The sequence below is a fragment of the Squalius cephalus genome (assembly GCF_949319135.1).
Source record: "Squalius cephalus genome assembly, chromosome: 24".
Taxonomy (NCBI): Eukaryota; Metazoa; Chordata; class Actinopteri; order Cypriniformes; family Leuciscidae; genus Squalius; species Squalius cephalus.
This window is the reverse complement of record NC_137145.1, coordinates 9,108,028-9,133,396: the sequence shown is the minus strand read 5'-3', so window position 1 is coordinate 9,133,396 and position 25,369 is coordinate 9,108,028. Positions and strand designations below refer to the sequence as shown.

Below are 25,369 nucleotides of genomic sequence, written 5' to 3'. Positions count from 1 at the left end.
CCTGTACTGATGAAGTCATTCTGTCAACATGAGCAGAAACAATGTCTTTCGTACCCAAGCACCCTGCGTTGACTATGCAGTGAGGATGTCTATAAAACATGAGTGGTATCTCTTAGCATTTCCATTCATCTCAATAGCAGCTGATGTTTCTGAAATTGCTTTTCTCATAATAGCTGCAATAACAACATGAATGAGGTAATATGATTTGAAAGAATGAAAAGAAATCTTTCCAAGGTTTCTCCAATATCACGTACAGTACAACCTGGTTACAACCACCTACTCACAGCCACCCCACAATTCCTGTGACCTTCATATCTCCATGTGAATGATGACGGAGATGACTGAGACCCAGTGTACAGTATCACAGACCATAGAAAGCCTTCCACATTCGGACTCCACAATATGAAATGTGACCCACACAATCCATGCAGTCTTATTCCTTTTCTTTCAAGGTATGAAATCACTCGTGTGAGCCAAAACAAATCGTCAAGAAAGCCACACATCTGAGATTAAGCATATTTGAACTCTCCTCCTATACTTTCATGACATTGTATTTCATGTTCTGAGCCTTGGGGGGGTTGTAGAATGGCTGCTGAGATTGTATCAGCATGAGATTATATAACAGAGTTTTATGCTTTTACACAAAGGATTTCACCTCAGGAGGAAACTGGTACAGTCTGACCCTCAGGTTTAAACTGTGATTTGAGAACACATTCCACACCTGTGACCACTTCTAAGACCAAGTAAATTATTCATCAGGCAAGAACAAACATTACTCTGTTTGCATGTTGGGGTGGTAATATTAATATTCATGAGGCCGGGACCGAAGCTCAGACTGCTAATAAGTCATTTTAACAGAAAATGGGTAGTTGAAATGACATTTCAAGCAGTGACAGCAGTGTCCTGAGGCTATACTACATCTATAACTTTTTTAAACACAATTTTAATGCATTTTATTACCACACACCGTATTAATTGGGTAATGTAAGATTTGTAAGAAATTTGTAATTTGTAAGAAATTACTACTTTTATTCAGCAAGGATGCTTTAAATTGATCAAAAGTGACAGTAAGGTCAATTATAATGTTAAAAAAATATTTCTATTATCAAATAAATGCTGTTCTTTTGAACTTCCTATTTGTTAACTAAAAATCCCAAAAATGTATTACGGTAACTACAAAAACATTAAGCAGAAGAACAGTTTTCAACATTGATAATAAAAGACATAATTCCTGAGCAGCAAATCAGCATATTAAAATGATTTATGTCTTATATTAGAATGATTAATATCTATAGAGATAAGGATGACCGGTTCTCACATCTGTTATGAACATGAGCCTCGTCTGAAAGGAAAAGGGGAGGTGTTGCTGTAATTTAGTAATTATCCAGTATTACTCAGAGATCTAGTTTCAAGTATAATTCGTTAGAAGTGATGGTGCTTTATGTAACGTCATCTAGTGTAAGTGATATAAATAAATGACATCTCAGATCAATATCTAGTCTCGTGAATGCTCCATTTAGCCAAGGCTGCAAAACAAACTCCCCGTTACAAATATGGTAGAACTATCACTTCTAACACTAAAGATTGCTTTATAAATAATCTTCCTGATCAGTTTCTATATCTCGTCATAGAAGAATTCGATGTTACAACAGAAACTATTGACTCTCTCTTTTCCAGCACTTTAGACATGGTTGCTCCTTTGCACATAAAGAAGATTAAGGAAAATAGTCCGACACCTTGGTATAACAACGAGCACACTCGGTCCCTCAAGAGAGCAGCCAGAAAAATGAAGCGTAGCTGGAAGAAAACAAAACTAGAGCTATTTCACATTTCGTGGAAGGAAAGTGTTATTGCATACAGAAAGGCCTAAAAAAATTATCTTAGAAGAGAACAAACACAACCCTAGGTATTTATTTGATACAGTGGCTAAATTAACAAGAAATAAAGTTCAACTTCAATTATGACTTGTGATGCAGCCTGAATCATAATCACACTATGTTCATTCGTAGGCCAGAGGAGAACTGGCCCCCGACTAAGCCTGATTTCTCCCCAAGTTTTTTTTCTCTCCATTCTGTCACCTAATGGAGTTTGGGTTCCTTGCCAGTCACTTCTGGCTTGCTTAGTTGGGAACACTTAATATTCAACAATATTATTGATCTGACTGTACTGACACTGTTAAATGAGAACTGAACTGAGCTGGACGGTGACAATTTTTTTGCAGAACTGTTTTATACAGTGAGGAAAATAAGTATTTGAACACCCTGCTATTTTGTAAGTTCTCCCACTTGGAAATCATGGAGGGGTCTGAAATTGTCATCGTAGGTGCATGTCCACTGTGAGAGACATAATCTAAAAAAAAAAATCCAGAAATCACAATATATGATTTTTTTAACTATTTATTTGAATGATACTGCTGCAAATAAGTATTTGAACACCTGTCTATCAGCTAGAATTCTGACCCTCAAAGACCTGTTAGTCTGCCTTTAAAATGTCCACCTCCACTCCATTTATTATCCTAAATTAGATGCACCTGTTTGAGGTCGTTAGCTGCATAAAGACACCTGTCCACCCCATACAATCAGTAAGAATCCAACTACTAACATGGCCAAGACCAAAGAGCTGTCCAAAGACACTAGAGACAAAATTGTACACCTCCACAAGGCTGGAAAGGGCTACGGGGAAATTGCCAAGCAGCTTGGTGAAAAAAGGTCCACTGTTGGAGCAATCATTAGAAAATGGAAGAAGCTAAACATGACTGTCAATCTCCCTCGGACTGGGGCTCCATGCAAGATCTCACCTCGTGGGGTCTCAATGATCCTAAGAAAGGTGAGAAATCAGCCCAGAACTACACGGGAGGAGCTGGTCAATGACCTGAAAAGAGCTGGGACCACCGTTTCCAAGGTTACTGTTGGTAATACACTAAGACGTCATGGTTTGAAATCATGCATGGCACGGAAGGTTCCCCTGCTTAAACCAGCACATGTCAAGGCCCGTCTTAAGTTTGCCAATGACCATTTGGATGATCCAGAGGAGTCATGGGAGAAAGTCATGTGGTCAGATGAGACCAAAATAGAACTTTTTGGTCATAATTCCACTAAACGTGTTTGGAGGAAGAAGAATGATGAGTACCATCCCAAGAACACCATCCCTACTGTGAAGCATGGGGGTGGTAGCATCATGCTTTGGGGGTGTTTTTCTGCACATGGGACATATTAAGGAGAGGATGACCGGGGCCATGTATTGCGAGATTTTGGGGAACAACCTCCTTCCCTCAGTTAGAGCATTGAAGATGGGTCGAGGCTGAGTCTTCCAACATGACAATGACCCGAAGCACACAGCCAGGATAACCAAGGAGTGGCTCTGTAAGAAGCATATCAAGGTTCTGGCGTGGCCTAGCCAGTCTCCAGACCTAAACCCAATAGAGAATCTTTGGAGGGAGCTCAAACTCCGTGTTTCTCAGCGACAGCCCAAAAACCTGACTGATCTAGAGAAGATCTGTGTGGAGGAGTGGGCCAAAATCCCTCCTGCAGTGTGTGCAAACCTGGTGAAAAACTACAGGAAACGTTTGACCTCTGTAATTGCAAACAAAGGCTACTGTACCAAATATTAACTTTGATTTTCTCAGGTGTTCAAATACTTATTTGCAGCTGTATCATACAAATAAATAGTTAAAAAATCATACATTGTGATTTCTGTTTTTTTTTTTTTTTTAGATTATGTCTCTCACAGTGGACATGCACCTACGATGACAATTTCAGACCCCTCCATGATTTCTAAGTGGGAGAACTTGCAAAATAGCAGGGTGTTCAAATACTTATTTTCCTCACTGTAGATGAAATGAACAAATTTAATAATTGATTATCTTTACTACGGAACTGAATCAACACTGCAATGACTTCAGATGAACAACAGCTGAAATCCATCATTTTCCTGTTATCACTGTAAAGCTGTTTTGAAACAATCTGTATTGTATAAAGCGCTATATAAATAAAGGTGACTTGACATTCATTAATGCAGGGAGCAGGTAATAGATTACCAAACAAAAGTTCACATAACTTCTCCAAACACAGGGTTTAGATTAAGCCAGGATTAGGCCTTAATTCAATTCAGACATACAAGTAGCTTTTATAGAATTGGCTTAGTCAGAAAAAACATTACTGATGTGCATCTTGAGACAAAACAATAGCACTGACATATTTTAAGATATTCCAGAGCAAGTTGCTTTCAATTAAAACAGCTCAAACATGCATTTTAGCCTGGGGCTAGGCTTACGCCTTGTCTGTGAAACCGGGGCTAAGACTACATAAACATCGGCTCACATCACAACTCTCAAGTGCATGAAAATGAGTTTCTCAAGATCTTCTGTGACAGTGTGGAAGGTTGAAATGTTGCACAAGGCACAGCCAAACAAGCAAATATCACAGCGGTAACAGAGTCCCCGGGCTCACTGATTATATTGCTGTCTGCTGTTTGATCCAGCATTACTCATTTTCTGTTTTCATCCTGGTTGTACAGAGACTGACACACAAACATGTAGAGCGCTCAGATATCTGATCAAACACAACAAACCTTTTTTTAATCAGTCCCTACACTGAACTCAAACTTTAAGAAGCTAGTGCAACAATAAAGTTGGGAAAATAAAATCACATTCATTTTCTCATTGACTGTTAGAGATAACATAGAAAATGACAGATTTCCAAGGTTGTTACACAATGTTCTTTGATTCTAATTCTGCATTGTGGTACAAGAGCTTAGTAGTTAGTGCCTACTCTATAAAGCATTGCGAATTATGTAATTGATTCAAACTCCCATTCAGTCAACTTAAGATACTTGAATATTTTGCAATAAACCTCAGATAAAATGGTATTTTATATCATGATTAATAGTCAATAGTTTCATAATACTGATTCAATGGCATCATTTATAAATGTTTATGTAGACAAATGACTGTGGAACATTTGAATCAAGAAGACCACTAGAAAAAAGTGGTTGGTTATTGTTGCACCCCATATTGCCTAAAACCTTGGAGGTCTATAAAACCTGAAGCTAGAAAGCTAATGGCAGTCGCTCGGCTGCCAAATGACCACCTGGAAGTAGAATATATGACCTTCCCTCAAACAAGTACCAGGCCTTATAAAGGTTAGAGGTCATTCTGACTGTGTAGACGTGCATTAGTGAAATGAGTCTCTGTGGGGTCCCTGACTGATTTATTCCAGTGATTTATGGCACAGCACTGATAATTCACTTACCAAGAGAATCATGCTCTATTAAACCATCACTGACCTTCACACCTTCAGAAATCTCACACCCACAGTATTACACTGCAGGATCGCTGGACTGGAGGAAATTCTGTTGAAAAGGGCTATAAATGTTTCACTTAAGCCTCAGGTTTTATTATTTAAGAATATGTCTATAGGAACCATCTTAGCAGCTTTTTCATTAGCTGATCTTTATGGGAAAGGGTTGGCAGCTGGCCTGCAGGGTTGGACTGGACCTGGCTGATGCATTTTGTCAGCAGTTTGAACAGGTTTCAGAGAGTCAAGGTTTATTGTCTCTGCGTTCTACACGGTAGATCTACAATAACACTGAGACAGACGCAAAGATCACATCAATGTTTCTGTGTTCCTGTCAATGCCAGTGTGATATAACACTAAGTATATAGTGCTATTGGGTTCATGGACATTTGTAAATAAATAATAAATATACACATTAAATCTTGTTTTTCAATCTGAACATGAAATATGAAAGAAGCGTCATACCAGGTGAGCACACTGATATATAGCATTGCCAAGGGCGACTAACAAAATTCTCACTGACTCACTTAAATCTTCCTGTGGATACAGTGTTTGAATTTAGTGGAGAATTTCTGAAGACTGGTGCTGAAATAGTCTGGTAATCTATGGAAGGATCATTTGTCTATATACCCTGCAGTATTCATTCCATCTGCTCTGCTAATGAACTCTGGAATTAAATGGCTAATTAATTTGTGCTTTTAAGCAGTTTCAAGTTCTGAAACATATGTCTTTGGGGGAATCTATGATCTCAACACTGTAGAGACCATTAATACATGAATAATACAAATGGAGTATTTTTAGTTAAGAATAATTCTTTCACATATTGCAAATAGTTTGTCTCCCATCCCTTCGGTTGTAAACAAAGAAAGCTGTTAAAAAACGATTAGCCTCTTTTTATCATGATTCCTGATGTTCCCACGTTCCTCTCAACGGTAACATCAGTCAACAGACGACACACATTCCCTGCACTTCAAATGGGGATCCAAACGGGAACTACACAGCAAGAAGATAAGCGCGTATTTATTGGGGGAATAATAAAGTAAATTTATATTGACTTTGTCTGACAATGGACACATTAAAAGACCATTATCTAAAGTGGAAGAAATCCATCCTCAACCCAGAGAGGGCTATGTTAATTAGCTTCGGGATTGCAGTGATCAGCAGAGCAACAGAGAGGTGTTAAATCACGGGATTCTAGTAGAAGTTTAAACTCGCTGAGACTTGGGGATTTTATATGTGATATTAAAAGATGAAACAATCCAACATCTGCCAGAATAATAACATAATATTATATAACAGTTAAAGGGATAGTTCACCCAAAAATTAAAATTCTGTCATAATTTACTCACCCTGATGTTGTTCCAAACCTGTATGAATTTCTTTCTTCTGCTCAACACAAAAGAAGATATTTTGAAGAATGTCGTAACCAAACAGTTGATGGGCCCCTTTGACTTCCATAGTATGGACAATTCATCAAAATATATTTTTTTTGTTCAGCAGAAGAAAGAAACTGAAAGCGGTCGAGAGCATCAAAAGTTTGGGCAGTTCTAAACTTCAAGCAAATATCAAGCGAAAAACGCAGGCAGCAGCAGGAGCAGTTTCACTCCGATAAGTCACAATACGGGAAGAATTCGTAACTTCCGTTTCATGCAGACTTTAAGATAACAGCAGCACGCTTTAAATCAGGTGGATTATGATTGGCTGTTTTTAGCGTTCATCACCTGTAAAAGAAATCAATAAAATCATCACAGATTGGCCTTTGTAGAATGGCATCTCTGATGCGATTCACTTGTCAAATTAAGAAACGAATGTCTGACTATTATTCGTTAAATTGGAATTTGAAATATGCATTATTTTACAATTACTAAAAAAAAAGTATAGGAAGAATTTAAAAACCTAGCAAAATCAAACCAACCCGTTGGCCAACATTTCACCAGAATAAAGCATGCAAAACAAATCATGCATCACACATCAGTAGGCCTACACAGAGTGACAACAGCACTCTTCTAGAGCAGTATACATCTAGAACTTCCTCTGACAGATGAAATCAATGCTCCATAAGCTTCTTCCAGCTATACAATTTCTTTAATACTCATCAAGAGACAAAGCAGGGGAGGCTTTAAAACGTAGTGTCCTGCAGGTTTAACTTTTCCACTGAAGAGTATCATATCAGTGAACAGGGATCAGAACAGAGAAGACATATACTGTGAATGAGCCCAAACACAAAGCAGTGGGAAATCCCTGCATGCCTCTGCTGTGCGTTCCCACAGCGCCGTTTATCTAAGGGCCCCCTGGAGACTCCAGGGATTAAATACTATTCTTGTGTTTGCACACTGTGTTCATTCTACTCTGCTAGACAGATGTTCTTTTAAACCTTGGAAAATAAGCTACATTTTCTTAATACAAAATAGTAACCCTTCTGTTATCATAATGGTGATTGAGGATAACTTTATATGAATTAAAATAAACTTCCACTAATTTTATACCAGGTTAATGATATTTTATATCACCTAACCCAACCCTTACCCCTATCCCTAAACACAACCCTCAGAGATAACATGTGCAAAACACTAGATTTAAATAAAAACATGTTTTGGCTGATTTACAAGCCTTTTTAATTAGTGAGGACCAGTGAATTGTCCTCAATAGTCGGTTGTTATAGTATTTCACTATAAAAATGAGGACATTAGGCCACACACACATATATAATGAAAACAACACGTTCACACAATTATTAGTCAATAAGACCCATTATACTTTCTGTATATGCCAGGATTCTAAATGTTTAAAAGACGTAAATGTTTCAGGCAGTTTGTGATAAAAGGAGAGTTATGATGCCCTATGCTATTTTATTAGCTTGCATAAGAATTTTGGGTGAAAACTGGCTGAATCATCCATCTCTATTGTACTTCCAGGTATACGGCTGAATCTGTACCCTACTGACACTCTTTAGCCTTATCTGTCAGAAATCAAGTTCACAGCCATGAAAATGGATCAACATCTTTTATTTACAATAAAATGAATGCAAAACTCTTTCTTGCATATATATTGCTCTTATATATCATTTTTATTTTACTGCATAAGCCACTGCATAGACAAAAAGTCTCTTGTTTGTGTGAATTTTCATAATAAAAGTCTTATTTAATGCATAGAAAAACAAGAGGACACAAACACACACACACTACACATGCACACACCACACATACCCACAGACAAAACATCAGAAATTATTAAACTCCCATTAATAATACATTTTGGCTGAATTAAATTATATAGTACTAAATTATTATATTAACTTAAGGGGTATAAATATCATTTAAGGCCCAAACATGATGCACCCCCATATGAAAATAAACTCAAACGCTGCCATTAAGAAAACCAGTGCTAACTTAACTTACTCTGGTTAACAGAAGCTCATCAGCTCATAAAGAAACAAAGGAGAGAAAGATAAACACCCTATTTCATTAACTGCAAACTACAGTAAAGCTCTGCTATACAGTTCACTCAAGCAAACTCAAGGCAAAATATGTCATGAAGCAGTCACTCTTAACCCAGTGGTTCTCAACCCCGGCCCCCAACACTGCACATTTTGAGGATCTCCTTTGTCTGAGACACTCATTTCAGGTCTTGAAGTCTCTACTAATGAGCTGATGACCTGAATCAGGTATATTTGATAAGGGAGACATACAAAATGTGCAGTGTTGGGGGGTGCCAGAACCAGGGTGGAGAACCACTGCTCTAACCATTCAAAATAACATTACACATTGGATAAAGATTCTCATTCCTTTTCACAATATATTACTTCATTTTCTTTGAGTGGTTGTTGACAGAGTTGTGAGATCTAAATAAATACATGTGCCACACAGCTGCAGAGAAAATACTGTAAAACACATGGTATATGGAGACCAGCGGTGATGAACTGTCCGAAGTGAGTTCGTACTAGGGTAGATGAGAGGTAAACAGAGGCATTTTTCAGTGCATGTGAGGAGCAGATCAGATCTACGCAGCGCTTTCTGAAGGTTGGCTGTCACCATTGCTGTCTTTAAGGTTAGTTCTTCCAGTTTGTGTAGTGTCTTTCTCTGGTCCAGTGTTGTCTTCATCATGTTGCACTGAGTGCAGTCTGTAGAGAGGGGGGCTGGAGGAAAAAAAGACAAAGGATTTTTTAGAAACTGGAAATTAGCAGAAGATAAAGAGAAGGTTACAGCCACACACTCAGTGCAGACCTGTTCCTTGCGAGAGGTCAAATGTGCTCAATGCCATGCACAGATCGATAGCAGGACAAAGGTCATGAGTGAATGTCCCAGACTGCTCACAATTGCACATTAGTGCCCAAAATATCACTCTGTTTTTAATAAGGTCCTGCTGAATTATCAGTTTAAACTCTTGCAATATCTCTAAAACTTTGTGTACTTTAATTGTGGCTTGCTACGTTTTCCTGGAACATCTTTTGTTGGTTCTGGAACAAAAAGTCCTAACCCTATCCCTTTACTTATCCTTTCCTAAGTACCCAACATATTCCTAACTGTTACCCCTGAAATGAAATGGTTGATAATGATAAGGTTCATAAGGTTCTGCAAGCTCCAAAATCAATTTCTAAGTCTAACTTACCGCAAAGATCTGATTGATAGCATGTTGTTCCATAACCAACAAGGAACGTGTCCTACTTGGTGAATTCAAGACAAGCATTCTTGTGTTAGTAGTACTCTACTGTATGTGGGCACAATTTGAATCTGGCTGTGACATTGTTCTAATCCCAAACCATGCTTAAGCTTCAATGACAGGGCATGCTTCTCCATCCAGCGGCACAAACGAGATCATTAGATTTCATTTATTGACAGAGCTTATTAAAACTGTAACACTGTTTAGAGTAGAGCCCGACCGATATGGATTTTTTTGGGGCCGATGCTGATATTAGGGAGTAAAAAAAGCCTGATATCGATATATCGGCCGATATTATTTATGTGTGCAGGTGCTGGTCATAAAATTAGAATATCATCAAAAAGTTGATTTATTTCCAGAATTCAACTTAACAGGTGAAACTAATATATTATATAGACTCATTGCATGCAAAGTGAGATATTTCAAGCCTTTATTTGTTATAATTTTGATGATTATGGCTTACAGCTTGTGAAAACCACAAAATCAAAATCTCAGAAAATTAGAATATTACATGAAATCACACAGTAATTACACAGTGATACCATGGTCATTGAACCAGGTTTTGGTTATTTTGGCAGTGTGGGCCGGTGCAAATCCTGCTGGAAAATGAAGTCAGCATCTCCATAAAGCTTGTCTGCTGAAGGAAGCATGACGTGCTCTGGAAATGTCCTGGTAGACGACTGCGTTGAGTGGACAGCACAGTGGACCAACACCAGCCGATGACATGGCTCCCCAAACCAACACAGACTGTGGAAACTTCACACTGGACTTCAAGCATCTTGGATTGTGTGCCTCTCCATTATTCCTCCAGACTCTGGGACCTTGGTTTCCAAATGAGATGCAAAATTTGCTCTCATCAGAAAAGAGGACTTTGGTCCACTGTGCTTTATTAAATGCAGAGTCAACGCAGCCGTCTACCAGGACATTTCCAGAGCACTTCATGCTTCCTTCATTCTCCAGCAGGATTTGCACCTGCCCACACTGCCAAAAGAACCAAAACCTGGTTCAATGACCATGGTATCACTATGTAATTACTGTGTGATTTCATGTAATATTCTAATTTTCTGGGATTTTGATTTTGTGGGTTTCATAAGCTGTAAGCCATAATCATCAAAATTATAACAAATAAAGGCTTGAAATATCTCACTTTGCATGTAATGAGTCTATATAATATATTAGCTTCACCTGTTAAGTTGAATTCTTGAAATAAATCAACTTTTTGATGATATTCTAATTTTATGACCAGCACCTGTATATTATAATACAGGAGCAATAGTATGTATGTGTATATTATAGTACAGAACCAGTCAAAAGTTTGGACACACTTTCCCATTCGTGTGTTCAAACTTTTGACTGGTACTGTATATAGAATACAGTATACATAAACACACATTTTTTGCAATGATCACTCAAATGTAGTGATCAAACACTTGTGTGACAAAAATATGTAATGGAGGCAGGGTGAATGATAGAATGAGAATGATACATTTGAGCTGTAACCAAACTAGTTTGCATTGCATGTTCTATTCTATATTATATTCTAAATACTTTTGCATAATCTTCACTAATGACTTTGTCGTTAATGTCGGCAGACTGATAATCGGTCGGGCTCTAGTTTAGAGTTTAACACACTGCAGAACACATCATGCGTTTGGAGCTTCTTGAGAACATCAACTCTTTGACTGGCCCATCCAGAGTCACCTAATAATGATCCTTATTCACTGTCAGGCTTGTAGAGATACTTCATAACCAGGCTGTCCATCTTCTTCTTCTGTTTCTTCACTTCTTTTTTGCTGGAGGGTCGTTCATCATCACTTTCCGGACCCCCATCAGAAGTTTTCTTACCCGGGGTTCTTTTAACGCTGTTCGAGCTGCGATATGAAACGGTTGATGCAGAGCCTGAAGATGATGATTCAGACTCCGATTCTGATTTGGAAGATCCAGATTCTTTCTTCCTGGAGCTTCTGGAACCTCTCTTTTCTTTCTTTCTGGAACGCCGCCGAGTGTGACCCTCATTGGAGGAGCTGTCGGACTCAGAACGCCTGCTCTTCTTCTTGTTCTTTTTCCTGCTGCTCTTGGAGCTAAAAGAACTTAACGAGCTTCCAGAACGTCCAGAATCTACAGCAGAACCTGAAGCGGAGCGTCTCAAACTCGACCCGCTGTGGCCCAGACCTTCATCGTCCTTGTCTTGCAGCAAACTCTTGATGTTCTTCCTTTCTTCTTCCTCTCCAGCACCACCACCTTTCTCCTCTTCATCTTCATCTGAGTCTTCTAAGCTACGACGTTTGAATTTGATTGGCTTGAAGCTCAGGACTTCATTAATAGCTTTTTCTAGCTCGGGGTCCAGGTAGTTGCGGTGGCTCACAGGTTTAACATCAGAGGTGTCCAGTGGGTTCTCAGAGGAGCGTAGTTGGGCAGGAGTAGACAGACTACGGCCCACTGAGCGTGGACTGTATGCGGCCACACTCACAGAGTCAATATCATCATCCTCATCAACATCATCATTATTCAAACGAACTCCGAACTCACTAAGTCGAGTGCTGTGAGCCAGGGAGATTCGAGACCCGACGCTAGTGCTCCCAGGACTACGACTTCTAGATCGTTGCCTCAGACTGGCACTCGTTGACCCGTAATCGCTGCGGCTGTCATCCACCCAAGAAGTACTACGTCTTAAACTGAAGCTGCTCACACCAGACCGAGCATCATCATCTTGGTCCACCCCGCGGCGGGTGGAAGCTCGGCTGGGGGCCACCGAGGACACCATGGACTCCTTGTCAAATTCTGGACTGCTCTTGGTCCATCGACGGTCTAGGCCTTTCCTGGCCCTGCTGGTAGCCTCTGAGTAAGCCTGGGAGATCACTGAACCCCGGTCATCCAGGTCATCACCAGTCTGAGGCCTGTCGACGGATTTGCTTTTAGCTTTGCGTAACGACAATCGGTCAGGCATGTCCGGTTGCTCCCGAAGGGCGCTGAAGAGGGAACTCTCATCCTTCTGATGGGAGCGTTTCCTGTAGCTGAGCGAGCTCATCACAGACACTGAACGGCTCTCGTCTGACTCTTTTCTTACTTCCTCCTTCCCCTCTTTTCCCTCTTTCACTTCTTTTATATCTTTCACATCAGCATTAGCGGCATTGGGGTGTCTGAGATGAACAGAAAACACATTAAAAGCGGTAGAATTGCAGATGATCAATGAATGAAACAGGATGATACCCGTGAAAGAGATAAACATGAATTCAAAGAATGAAAGAGATTTGAGAGGTAATTTAGGAGCATATTTTACACTAACCCAAGGAAAACTTAAAAGGATTAAACTCCTAATGGCAGTTACGTAACAGTTCCCTACTAATACTACTGAGGAACAGAACAGTAACAGCAGCTCCTGGTGAGACAGTCATTAATCCAAGACTGTCTTGAACTTATTAGCACTTCTCACAGATGGAGAGGTCATATGCAAGTCTTGGCTGGTTCTTTGGTAAACCACATCAGTAGCCCCCCCAATGTTCTTATCCTGTAAAACAGCCGCCTGTTCTCTTTGAACGAATGTTCAATCAGCTCTGCACAGAAAACTTTGAGGCAGGGATTATTCTGGTCATAAAACTAACAAACATGATAAGGTAACACTTTATTACACAGTCCCTGTTACACATTGTACTTACTATAGTAATAACAGTAAATTATGCATACTTACATGCAACTAACCCTAAACCAAACCTTAACCCTAACCCTAATTATATAGTAAGTACACATAGTTAATTACTATTACTTAGTACTTAATTGTATAATTACACTGTAAAAAAGACACCTTAAAATAAAGTGTAACCCATGATAATATAGTATATTTTCATTTAGAGTTCATTAAAGAATAGACAAGAAAAGTGATGAAAACACATCAATAATTCTCTGTTTGCACATTTTGGACTAAATACTCTAGGAACGTGAAAACTGCATGAAAGTTTAGATGATTATTGCTCACTCCTGACTGAAGTTATGGAAATGTGTTATAATATTTATATCATAAACAAGTCTTAAAGAACACATGAATGGTTTGACAAAAGGTTTTCTGTGTTGACAGTTCCTTTTGAAACATATACTGTATTATTTACTGTATTATATCCATATACTGTGGGATATACTGTATTAAAAAGCTTGTTCTTAATATAGCCAGTTTTTACATTAGTTAGCGCCAAGCAAAAACGGACCGCTTTTACACTTTTACACCAATGAAGACACTTTACATGCACATATGGAGAATTTCTCACTACACGTCTGTAGTCTGTAAATTAAATGCATATATCTGCTAAAAAAAATATTTTGTATAACTTGACAGGGGTTCACTAGCATATAGATAACCTTTAGCACACTAAAATTCACTAAACACATTTTTTTGTCACTTAAGCCCCTTTCACACAGAGATTCCGGAAAATACACGGATAATGTGTCCCGGGATTTGTCCCGGGATCGTTTGATTTTGGTTCATTCACACTGCCAGTGTTTTTCCGGAATCTGTGAGTACGTTCACACACATCCCGTAAAGATCCCGTAAAGACACGTGACGTCAGGATGTGACGTGTAACGTACGCGTCGAAAACATGTTGTGGTACAACAGCGGAAGTGTTTGCATCTCAGCTTCAGTGCGGATAGTAATGAGCTCCCTGGTCTCTGCTTCATTCCAGTTTTCAAACATTTTTTCGTTCTTTCGTTGTTGATGACGAACACAAACTTTCTTCTAAGAACAACAGAGTCGCACGATAACTACATCATTGCGATGGCACGTGCATCATCACTACGACACACCCCTTATGGCATTGGTCCTGGGTTTTGTTCACACAGGGCGCGTTCCGAGACTGATCCTGGCAATGTTACTAGGTCCCCATCCCGGCATCAATCCCGGGATGTGTTTGCGTTCACATAGAAGGCACTCAATTTTACGGCAATTTCCCGGGATCAACGCACTGTGTGAAAGGGGCTTAAGTGTTTAAAGCTTTCAAATGATCAATTAAATATTCACCTGTACTTCCAAAGTAGGAACACTACATTTAATGAAGGCTAACAAACTTGTCACTAGTTCCCCAACATCATTAAATGTGGTTTAATTTATCCAACTTTGAGGCCTGGTAAAATGATCTAAAGCCTTGAAATGAAACTCTAATATGCAACTAAAGGGGTTTCCATACTGACCTGGTGGTTTTCTGGGTGCCCTCATCCGTGAGCGTCTTAGTGGATCCTTTGCTTTTGGAGAGCAATGACTTCACCCCATCCACTCGGTCCTCCACCTCAGAGTCCATATCTGATTCATCTCCACTGATAACAAGAGAAGCTCAATCACATAGCAGCTGACATAAAGGTCATTTCGGCTGGTCAAGACAAGGTTATGATACTTCAGTTAGTTGTTAGTGCCACAACAAGTGGATTCAATAAAAAAAATAAAAAAAAATCTGGGAGAAGAGGATTTCAATCCATCCCACAATAACTGCCTCTATTTTAGAAGATAGGGAGAGAAAGAGAAACCATTCACATCATACTTCAAAGTCAGATCTCTTACTGCATTCTCTCTGTGGAGATCTGTGAATGCAGTGGCACATGTCATATCACTACCATGAGCCTTTGCAGTAAATATTACTGTTTATACCAGACTCTACTTTTAAGAATATACACTAAAGCTTATTCAAGCATAAATGTTTAAAAATTGCACAAATGCACAATCAGGGACGTCATGAGTGCATTGGATTTAGGCTGCAGCTGTTTGTGGAGAATTTCAACTTACCGTCACGCACAATTTAAAGCTTAAGCACACACACAGCTCACATTCTGATGCTAATCGACTGTGACAATCTGCTTTTTTTGGTTGCACATTGCAGTTCCACCCAATTACAGCAAATCAACCGAATGCTGTGGATTCCCCCCTTCCCAAATCCAAGCAGTTGCACTTGCACACCAACACACATAAACACGTCACAATGTGCTAAACACAGTTAAGTAGCAAGATGCACTAGGAATTCATAGACCACCTGGGAAACTTTATGCTGAATCATAATTAGCTCAGGGAGTGGAAACTTCTAAATGCATTCATTTGGTATTCATTTAGTTTCTTTGTGTTTTTCAGTATATATAGATTTCCACATCTATTGACAAATTACCAATTTCCTTGACTTTTTAATGGCATTTCCATGACTTTCCCAATTGGATAATTTTTTTATTTTTTTATTTTAGATTGCACTCACAAAGAGCGATTTGTAGCTGATTAAATATGTCAGAGCTGAAAAAAAAAAATCCTATTCACTATAAAAAATCTATATTTTTTTCATAAAAAGTAGAAATTCTAAATAAGTCCAGAAATACCAATTTTTAAATATAAATTGATATTTCCATTGGTTTTCCATGACTCTGAGGGCTCTGATGAAAAGATGGCTGGTGTTATGAGTAAAATCAGATGAGCAATAATGATAGTGTTAAACATGTACAGCACATGCTCATGAAGACAGGAAAATGCTGCTGTATTTTCAAATGACTTATTGGACTAATGAATCCATGTAAGACTTCATATGGTTTGTTGTACCGCAGATTAATACAACAACATTTTACACATGCTTTTACAATGAATATAATTACAAACTCAAACCAACAACAGATGAGAAACAAAGACCATTTAGTATCCTCACGTTTTGTTCTTTCTTTTCTGATACTTTGTCACCATGTCTTGTAAACTTCCAAAAAAAAGGGGGGAAAAAGAGGAAAATAAAGGAGAAAATGGAAAATGAGTAAATTGTTGATCCATTAAAATAAAATTGGAGACAGGAAACAAAAGAAGAAAAAGAAAAGCAAAAGAACTGAATAAAGTGCATGTCAACGAAAGTAACATGCAGTGGTGGTCATCCTGATCAACTTCAGAGAAATGTTGCCATGGGAACATGACAGGAGACTAATCCTCATACCTGTTGATGAGGTCGTCATCTTCATCCGTCTCCATTTCATCTTCCATAGCGGCCTGCAGGTCCCCAATCCGCTTAAAGGCCAACTTCAGATCTGCTTGTAAGCTCTGATTGGCTGCTTCCAGACTTTCAATATCCATTTCCTGTTAAAGGTCCAACCAATCAAAGTTATGAAAAATGACTGCGGTTTTCATACTGTAACCATAGTGTGTTTTATAGAAACCATTTTATAGTATCGAGGAGCCATCCATGGGTTTTACCTGTGTCCTTACAACAAATGCCACAGTTAAGCTATATGGTTACTATGCAATAACTATGTCAATTTTCATAAAAGGTGGCATTGTGGCAGCTTCTCTTCATTATAGTTGCTATAGTGATACTAAGGCAATCTCCATCCTGCTCTGGAACTCACCAGCTCATGTTTTTTGCGGCTGGCTTCGGTTTCTTTCTTAGACAGTTCAGTCATCTCCTCCTTTATGTCCCGGATCTGCCGCTGCATGCGCTTGTTCTGATCCTTCTCCCGGTTTTCGCTGGTAACACGCTGGTCTCGTTCCTCAGTCATCTTCTCCAGATTCTCCTTCAGCCGAGTTACAAGAGACTGGAGGTCGAACATGGACAGATGGAGAAGCCAAAGATAAGAGCTCATTAAAAGTGTAAATGAATTGTGGCCATTGATGCCGTGGACGTTGTTTTGGCTCCCAATCCACTAAGAAAATTATGCATGGAATAATTTGTTGTGCTCGGTCATTGAATGAAAACGTTTCGGTTACTAACGTAACCTCTGTTCTCTCTAGAAGAGGGAACGAGTATTGCGTAGTTACTACGCTACGGGAAAGCCTTTCTTTCTCGAGATACTGAAGCCAAAAATTATCCTTAATTTTTATAATCTTGTCAACGCAGTGCGGCAGCCTGCAGACCTAGGGCAGGCTTACTAGCGTGCCCATTGGCTGCCCTGCGGCAACTGCAGCAGCCTACCGCTGAGCCCTTGGCGTGACGTCACGACCAATGAGCGCGCTTGGCGCGCTTAATGCGTCACAGCCCGCGAAAAGGGGTGTGGCTTAGCGTATAAAAGCGGGGCTCGGAGGCTGCTTCTCTGGTTTCTGTCGCATGAAGCGAATGAGCTCGTGGCGCGAGCACGGCGGGCTACGCAATACTCGTTCCCTCTTCTAGAGAGAACAGAGGTTACGTTAGTAACCGAAACGTTCTCTTACGAGAGGTTCTCTCGTATTGCGTAGTTACTACGCTACGGGAACACCCTTGTCAACGCCGTGCGCGCCCAGCATCCACTGAATGAGTCCCAGGGAGAGCCCGGGGAACGTGATAGCAGAGAGCCGGGCGGCCCACAGAGGGCTAGCGCCGTACATAAGCACACACTAGGGGGTTAGGAGCGGCACGGCCGGTCCGAACTGACAATTCCCTGTATAGTGCAGCTCAACCAGTAGAGCTAAATCACACAACGTAGCCCGCGCACAGATAGTGGGCTGGCATACGCGAGACTTAGACTGATAACACTTTCGCCTGCAAGGCGGGAACATCCAGGTTGTAAAACCTAACAAATGTGGAGGGGGAGGCCCAGCCTGCCGCTGCACAAATGTCATGAATGGGAATCCCGCTGGACCACGCCCACGACGAGGCCATGCCTCTGGTGGAGTGAGCTTGAATGCCCAATGGGCACTGCAGGTCTTTAGACGCATAAGCAGCAGCAATAGCGTCCACTATCCATCTGGACAGGCTGTGTTTCGAGGCGGCGAGACCCTTGGTGCGCCCGCCAAACGAAACAAAGAGCTGTTCCACCACTCGTTTGACTGAAGACAGTGCTATCAGAAAAACGTTTTTGAGCGTGAGGTATTTCATATCCACAGTTTCCAAGGGTTCGAAGGGATGCGCTTTCAGGGCCTCCAAGACCAGTGAAAGATCCCACATAGGAACCGAGGGGGGTCGCGGGGGGTTCATCCTCCTGGCTCCTCTAAGGAAGCGGATGACGAACTCGTTCCTTCCTAATGCGCGGCCCAGCTCTGAACAGAGAGCGCTGAAATGGCCGTGACATAGACTTTGAGCGTGGAGGGGGACCTGCCCGCGTCCAGTAACTCTTGAAGGAAACACAGTACTCGCGATACCCCACATGTCTGTGGATCGAGCCCCTTAGCAGTGCACCATCTGTTAAACACTGACCATTTCGACATGTAGAGCCGCCTCGTAGAGGGGGCTCTAGATTGTATGATCGTGTTCATGACCCCGTCTGGCAGATCAGCGTGTAATCGTTGAGGCTCCACGCATGCAGAGACAGCGCTCTGGATGGGGATGCCATATCGAGCCGCGGGCTTGAGAGAGAAGGTCTCTCTTCACCGGTATCGGCCAGGGGGCTGAGTCTGCCAGCTGTATTAGATCCGGGAACCAAGCTTGGTTCTCCCAGTATGGGGCTAAGAGGAGCACTGTGTGGCGCGCTTCCCTGATTCTCTTGATGACCTGAGGCAGCAGAGAGACCGGGGGAAAAGCATACAGCGGGCCGCTGGGCCAGGTCTGGGCCAGCGCGTCCTCGTTCTTCGAGAAGAACTCTGGGCAATGAGCGTTGTCTTTTGACGCAAAAAGGTCGACTTTCGCTTTGCCGAAACGGTGCCACAGTGACTGGACTGTTTGGGGGTGTAGAGACCACTCCCCAGGGGGAACGTTGTCCCTGGACAGTCTGTCGGGGCCCTCGTTCAGGTGGCCAGGCACATGCGCGGCTCTCAGCGAGCGCAGAGTGCTGAGCCCACACGAGGAGGCGTTCCGCCAGGGTGCAGAGCGTCTTTGATCTGACACCGCCCTGGCGATTCACATAGGCCACTACCGATGTATTGTCCGTGCGGACTAGAACATGGTGACCGTGGAGGAATGGGAGGAAGTGTTTGAGCGCTTTCTCGACCGCGAGCATCTCTAGACAGTTTATGTGTAGGAGATTCTCCTGGTCTGACCAGCGGCCATAGACCGGTCTGCCTTCGAAGAGCGCTCCCCAACCTAGGTTGGAAGCGTCTGTCGAGACAACTTTCCGGTGTGAAATCACTCCCATAGACACTCCTGTGTGATACCATTCGGCTGCCAGCCAGGGCTGCAGGGCTGAAATGCAGCTCTGATTCACTTTGACTCGCAAGCCGCCGGCCGCCCAGGCTCGGTGGGGCACGCGCGCTTTCAGCCAGCGTTGAAGCGGGCGCATGCGCAGTAAGCCCAGCTGGAGCGCTGCTGCAGCTGAGGCAATATGCCCCAGGATACGCTGGAATGTCCTCAGCGGAACCCGGCTGCCTATTTGGAGGGATGCGGCGAGGAGGCGGATGCGGCGCGCGCGCTGCTCCGACAGTCTGGCCGTCATAGCCACCGAGTCCAGTTCTATTCCAAGAAGGAAATTGACTGACGGGGCGATAGCGAGCTCTTGGTCCAGTGACCGAGAGACCCAGATCCTCCAGATGGCTGAGAAGCGCTGTTCTGTGAGACACAAGTTCCGTCTCTGACAGCGCTAGAATAAGCCAATCATCCAGATAATTCAGTATTCGCATTCCCTGTTTTCTCAGGGGAGCGAGAGCCGTGTCCATGCATTTCGTAATGTACGGGGTGCCAAAGACAGGCCGAAGGGCAGGATTGTGTACTGATATACTCGACCGTTGAAGGCGAATCTCAAGAATGGCCTGTGACGGGGAGTTATCTGGATCTGAAAATATGCGTCTTTTAGATCGAGAGAGATAAACCAGTCTCCTGGGCGAATCTGCGCGAGGATTTTTCTGGTTGTGATCATTTTGAACGGCCGTCTCATGAGGGCTTTGTTCAGATGTCTCAGATCTAAAATAGGTCTTAACGCTCCGTCCTTCTTGGGTACGAGGAAGTAGCGGCTGTAAAAGCTCGACTCGCTCAGAGAAGGATGAACCTGTTCTATAGCCCTTTTGCGCAGCAGCTTCGCTATTTCAGCTTGAAGCAGGTGCGCAGCTTCTGAACTCACTTTCGTCTCCGTCTGTGCTTGAAAGCGCGGAGGGCGACGAGCGAATTGAAGCGAATAGCCGTGTTTTATAGTACTCAGCACCCATTCTGACGCGCCCTGAATAGCTTCCCATGCTTCCGCATGCATAGCTAGGGGTCGAATGGTCTCTGGGTTCAGATCGCCGCGCTGCGCGGGATTGGGGAACCTGTATCAGAGAGGATGGAGCGGCGTGCGCGCCGCTGGTGCTCGAACACGGGGGCTGGTAAACAGTATTGGCCGGCTGTACAGCGTTCGGTAGCTCGGTCCCAGAGGATGGAGTGCGATTTGCTGACAAACACCCCTGGCGCGAAAGCGGCGTGGGGATTGTAATGTCTAAAAGTGAGTGCGCGTGCACGTGAGCGGGCGCAGAGTTTACACTTATGACACGGCCAGTGTTTGGGAGCTTAGAGGGTGTGCGACCCGAGGTAACTGAATGGCAGAGCGAGCAGCGGGTAGGTGTGAGCACAAAGTTGTGGGCACATTTACTACACTTAGTACTCGAGCGGCTTGTGTCCGCTTTATGAGAGAGCGCTCTATGCGCGTTACCATGGGGACCATGTTGCAGTATTAGTATTTCCAGCCGCCTGAACTTAGAGGGGACTGAGAAATATGCGAGGATTGGAGGAAGTCCGGCCTAAGCGGGACGAAATCACTCTCTCTTCCTCCTTTCGCCGGTGCTCGTGACGTCCGCTCTGATATCCCTTGAGAACGGCGCAGTTGCGCGGCTCGAACAAAGGGAGAGAGAGCGGGAAGATGTCATTATGTGCTGTGACATCGTTTGTTTGCAGGCGTGCGTGTATAACAACAGGCTCGTTTACTGCAATATAGATATTTCTAGTCGCCTGAGCTAGGAGGGGACTGAGAAATGTGTGAGAAACGGAGGTGGCCGGAGAGTGACGCGCGCGACCGAGACGCGGGGTAGCTTTCTTATAACGTAAAGGAAGCCAGCCCGTGACCGTCTACTTCTGACATCCCTTGTGAGCGGCGCCTTGCGCGGCTCGAACAGAGGGGGAGAGGGCGTGCGTCATCCGGGGGGGGGGGGGGGGGTAGCTTCCTTGTAACGTAAAGGAAGCTATAGCCCGTGACCGTCCGTTCTGACATCCCTTGTGAGCGGCGCCGTTTGCGCGGCTTGACAGAGGGGAGTAACCAGCTGGTCTGCTTCACCCCCTGATGCGACGGCAGTGCGGGCAGAGGCCGGCCGCTGCGCGTCGGTGAAGGGCGGGGGAGAAGGAGAGAGCGAGGCTCGCGGGAGGGGCTCCGGCGAGCGCTCAGCTATAACCACCGGCTCGGAAGGCCTTTGAGAGCGGCGTTTTTTCTTACGCGGCCCGGAAGAGGCAGCCGGAGAAGGTGGAGGATCGTGAAACATGGCGAGTCGAGCCCGCAGGGTCGACATCGGCAAGTCCTCACACTGTTCGCAGCCGCCCGTGAAGGGCGCGGGCTGCGTGGTCGAAACCCAGGCAGAGAGCGCAGATCACGTGGCGGTCTCCGTCGCTGAGCGCGGCTCTGCACGAGCGAGGCATTTGCAACAACGCCTCGCGCTCTTTTAGATGCAAAGTGTGTCGCGGGGCGAACACACAAACACATACAACACAGAGCAGTAAAAGGATATATTCGCCGGATAGCGAAGCAGGCAGGGAAAGCTGAAGGCGGCGAAGGCGGCCGGCGTCCTCAGGCTGAGATCCTCGGCGTGCTGGTCGCTTGTTTCGACGGCGGCTTCCTCAGAGAGCAGCGATGCGTAGAGCTTCGCTGAAAAGACAGAAATCAGAGAAGCAGCCTCCGAGCCCCGCTTTTATACGCTAAGCCACACCCCTTTTCGCGGGCTGTGACGCATTAAGCGCGCCAAGCGCGCTCATTGGTCGTGACGTCACGCCAAGGGCTCAGCGGTAGGCTGCTGCAGTTGCCGCAGGGCAGCCAATGGGCACGCTAGTAAGCCTGCCCTAGGTCTGCAGGCTGCCGCACTGCGTTGACAAGATTATAAAAATTAAGGATAATTTTTGGCTTCAGTATCTCGAGAAAGAAAGGCTTTCCCGTAGCGTAGTAACTACGCAATACGAGAGAACCTCTCGTAAGAGAACTAAAACTAAAGGAAATTTACAACACAAAAACATTTTTTTTAAAAAACTAGAACTATAGCCCTGGTTCATTGTCTTGCTATGAATTAATTGAATTTGTCATACAAAATGAGTCGCACACATGACTCACCTCCAGACGTTTGGTCTGGGTCCTCTCATATTCTAGTTTGGTCTCCAGTTCGCGGATTTTGGCTTCCTGACGGCTGACCAGAGATTTCTCCACCATAGACTGTTCCTGAAATTCAAGTTGTGACTGCAGGGAGTGAAGCTGCCGAAAAGAATAAAAACACACACTGGTCACATTCAAGACCACAAGCGACCGACCCACCGCAGCTCTCTCACTGCTTTGGCCACTAATCAATATCCACTATATAGTGAAGGAAATGGTAAATGAGGGGATAGGGGTCGATTTCGGGCTGTGTCAACTGTGTCATCCAAAAAAGGAAGAGAGCGTCTGCTTTTTTAGTGTATTTGAGGAATTTTTTGTTTTTTTGGTACCTTATCCTGGATCTCTTGTTTTTCCTTCATGGCCTCCTCCACCTGGGTTTGCAGGTCACTGATTTGTGCCAGATCTCTTGTAGACTAAACACACACACATATGTAACACAAAGAGTTCATTTTCATTCTTAATCTGTGCTATAGTATCTTAAATGTTTTTAATGGCTGATATAATGTCGATATATATCTCTGTCTGTCGCATTCTCCAATGTTGCATTTATTTGATCAAAAATACTGTAAAAACAGTAATATTCTGAAATATGACTACAATTTAAAATAACTGTTTTCTATATTTGAATATCGTAATTTATTCCTGTGAATTTTCAGCATCATTACTCCATTCAGTCTTCAGTGTTTCTTGAGCATCAAATTAGAGTATGAGACATCCTTCAGAAATCATTCTTATATACTGATTTGATGTGGATTTTTGTGGAAACCATGATTTATATTTTTTCAGTATTCTTTAATGATAGAAAGTTCAAAAGAACAGCATTGATTTACTGTCATGTTTGACCAATTTAATGCATCCTTGCTGAATAAAAGTATTAACTATATATATATATATATATATATATATATATATATGTATATATATATATATATATATATATATATATATATGTATATATATATATATATATATATGTATATATATATATATATATATATATATATATATATATGTATATGTATATATACACTCACCTAAAGGATTATTAGGAACACCATACTAATACTGTGTTTGACCCCCTTTCGCCTTCAGAACTGCCTTAATTCTACGTGGCATTGATTCAACAAGGTGCTGAAAGCATTCTTTAGAAATGTTGGCCCATATTGATAGGATAGCATCTTGCAGTTGATGGAGATTTGTGGGATGCACATCCAGGGCATGAAGCTCCCGTTCCACCACATCCCAAAGATGCTCTATTGGGTTGAGATCTGGTGACTGTGGGGACCATTTTAGTACAGTGAACTCATTGTCATGTTCAAGAAACCAATTTGAAATGATTCGAGCTTTGTGACATGGTGCATTATCCTGCTGGAAGTAGCCATCAGAGGATGGGTACATGGTGGTCATAAAGGGATGGACATGGTCAGAAACAATGCTCAGGTTGGCCGTGGCATTTAAACGATGCCCAATTGGCACTAAGGGGCCTAAAGTGTGCCAAGAAAACCACACCATTACACCACCACCACCAGCCTGCACAGTGGTAACAAGGCATGATGGATCCATGTTCTCATTCTGTTTACACCAAATTCTGACTCTACCATCTGAATGTCTCAACAGAAATCGAGACTCATCAGACCAGGCAACATTTTTCCAGTCTTCAACTGTCCAATTTTGGTGAGCTTGTACAAATTGTAGCCTCTTTTTCCTATTTGTAGTCGAGATGAGTGGTACCCGGTGGGGTCTTCTGCTGTTGTAGCCCATCCGCCTCAAGGTTGTGCGTGTTGTGGCTTCACAAATGCTTTGCTGCATACCTCGGTTGTAACGAGTGGTTATTTCAGTCAAAGTTGCTCTTCTATCAGCTTAAATCAGTCGGCCCATTCTCCTCTGACCTCTAGCATCAACAAGGCATGTTCGCCCACAGGACTGCCGCATACTGGATGTTTTTCCCTTTTCACACCATTCTTTGTAAACCCTAGAAATGGTTGTGTGTGAAAATCCCAGTAACTGAGCAGATTGTGAAATACTCAGACCGGCCCGTCTGGCACCAACAACCATGCCACACTCAAAATTGCTTAAATCACCTTTCTTTCCCATTCTGACATTCAGTTTGGAGTTCAGGAGATTGTCTTGACCAGGACCACACCCCTAAATGCATTGAAGCAACTGCCATGTGATTGGTTGATTAGATAATTGCATTAATGAGAAATTGAACAGGTGTTCCTAATAATCCTTTAGGTGAGTGTATATGTATGTATGTATGTATG

The 25,369-nt window shown here is 42.6% G+C and overlaps 1 protein-coding gene across 3 annotated transcripts in view; it reads right to left on the bottom strand.

Annotated features, from left to right (window-relative positions):
- Positions 1 to 8,280: 8,280 nt before the first annotated feature.
- Positions 8,281 to 25,369, bottom strand: part of myo18aa (myosin XVIIIAa) — a 57,292-nt gene continuing 40,203 nt past the window's right edge. For 2 of the 3 annotated variants that reach the window (XM_079860792.1, XM_079860791.1), the window contains 7 exons: positions 23,435 to 23,518; positions 23,067 to 23,204; positions 17,295 to 17,480; positions 16,886 to 17,025; positions 16,613 to 16,657; positions 15,132 to 15,254; positions 8,281 to 9,429 (listed from right to left, as the gene is read on the bottom strand). In XM_079860792.1, coding sequence (XP_079716918.1) covers positions 9,294 to 9,429; positions 15,132 to 15,254; positions 16,613 to 16,657; positions 16,886 to 17,025; positions 17,295 to 17,480; positions 23,067 to 23,204; positions 23,435 to 23,518 — 852 coding nt within the window. In that variant the 3' untranslated portion in view covers positions 8,281 to 9,293. Of the gene's footprint in view, positions 9,430 to 11,654; positions 13,094 to 15,131; positions 15,255 to 16,612; positions 16,658 to 16,885; positions 17,026 to 17,294; positions 17,481 to 23,066; positions 23,205 to 23,434; positions 23,519 to 25,369 lie in introns of all 3 variants that reach the window. The other variant, XM_079860790.1, reaches the window with a different exon arrangement.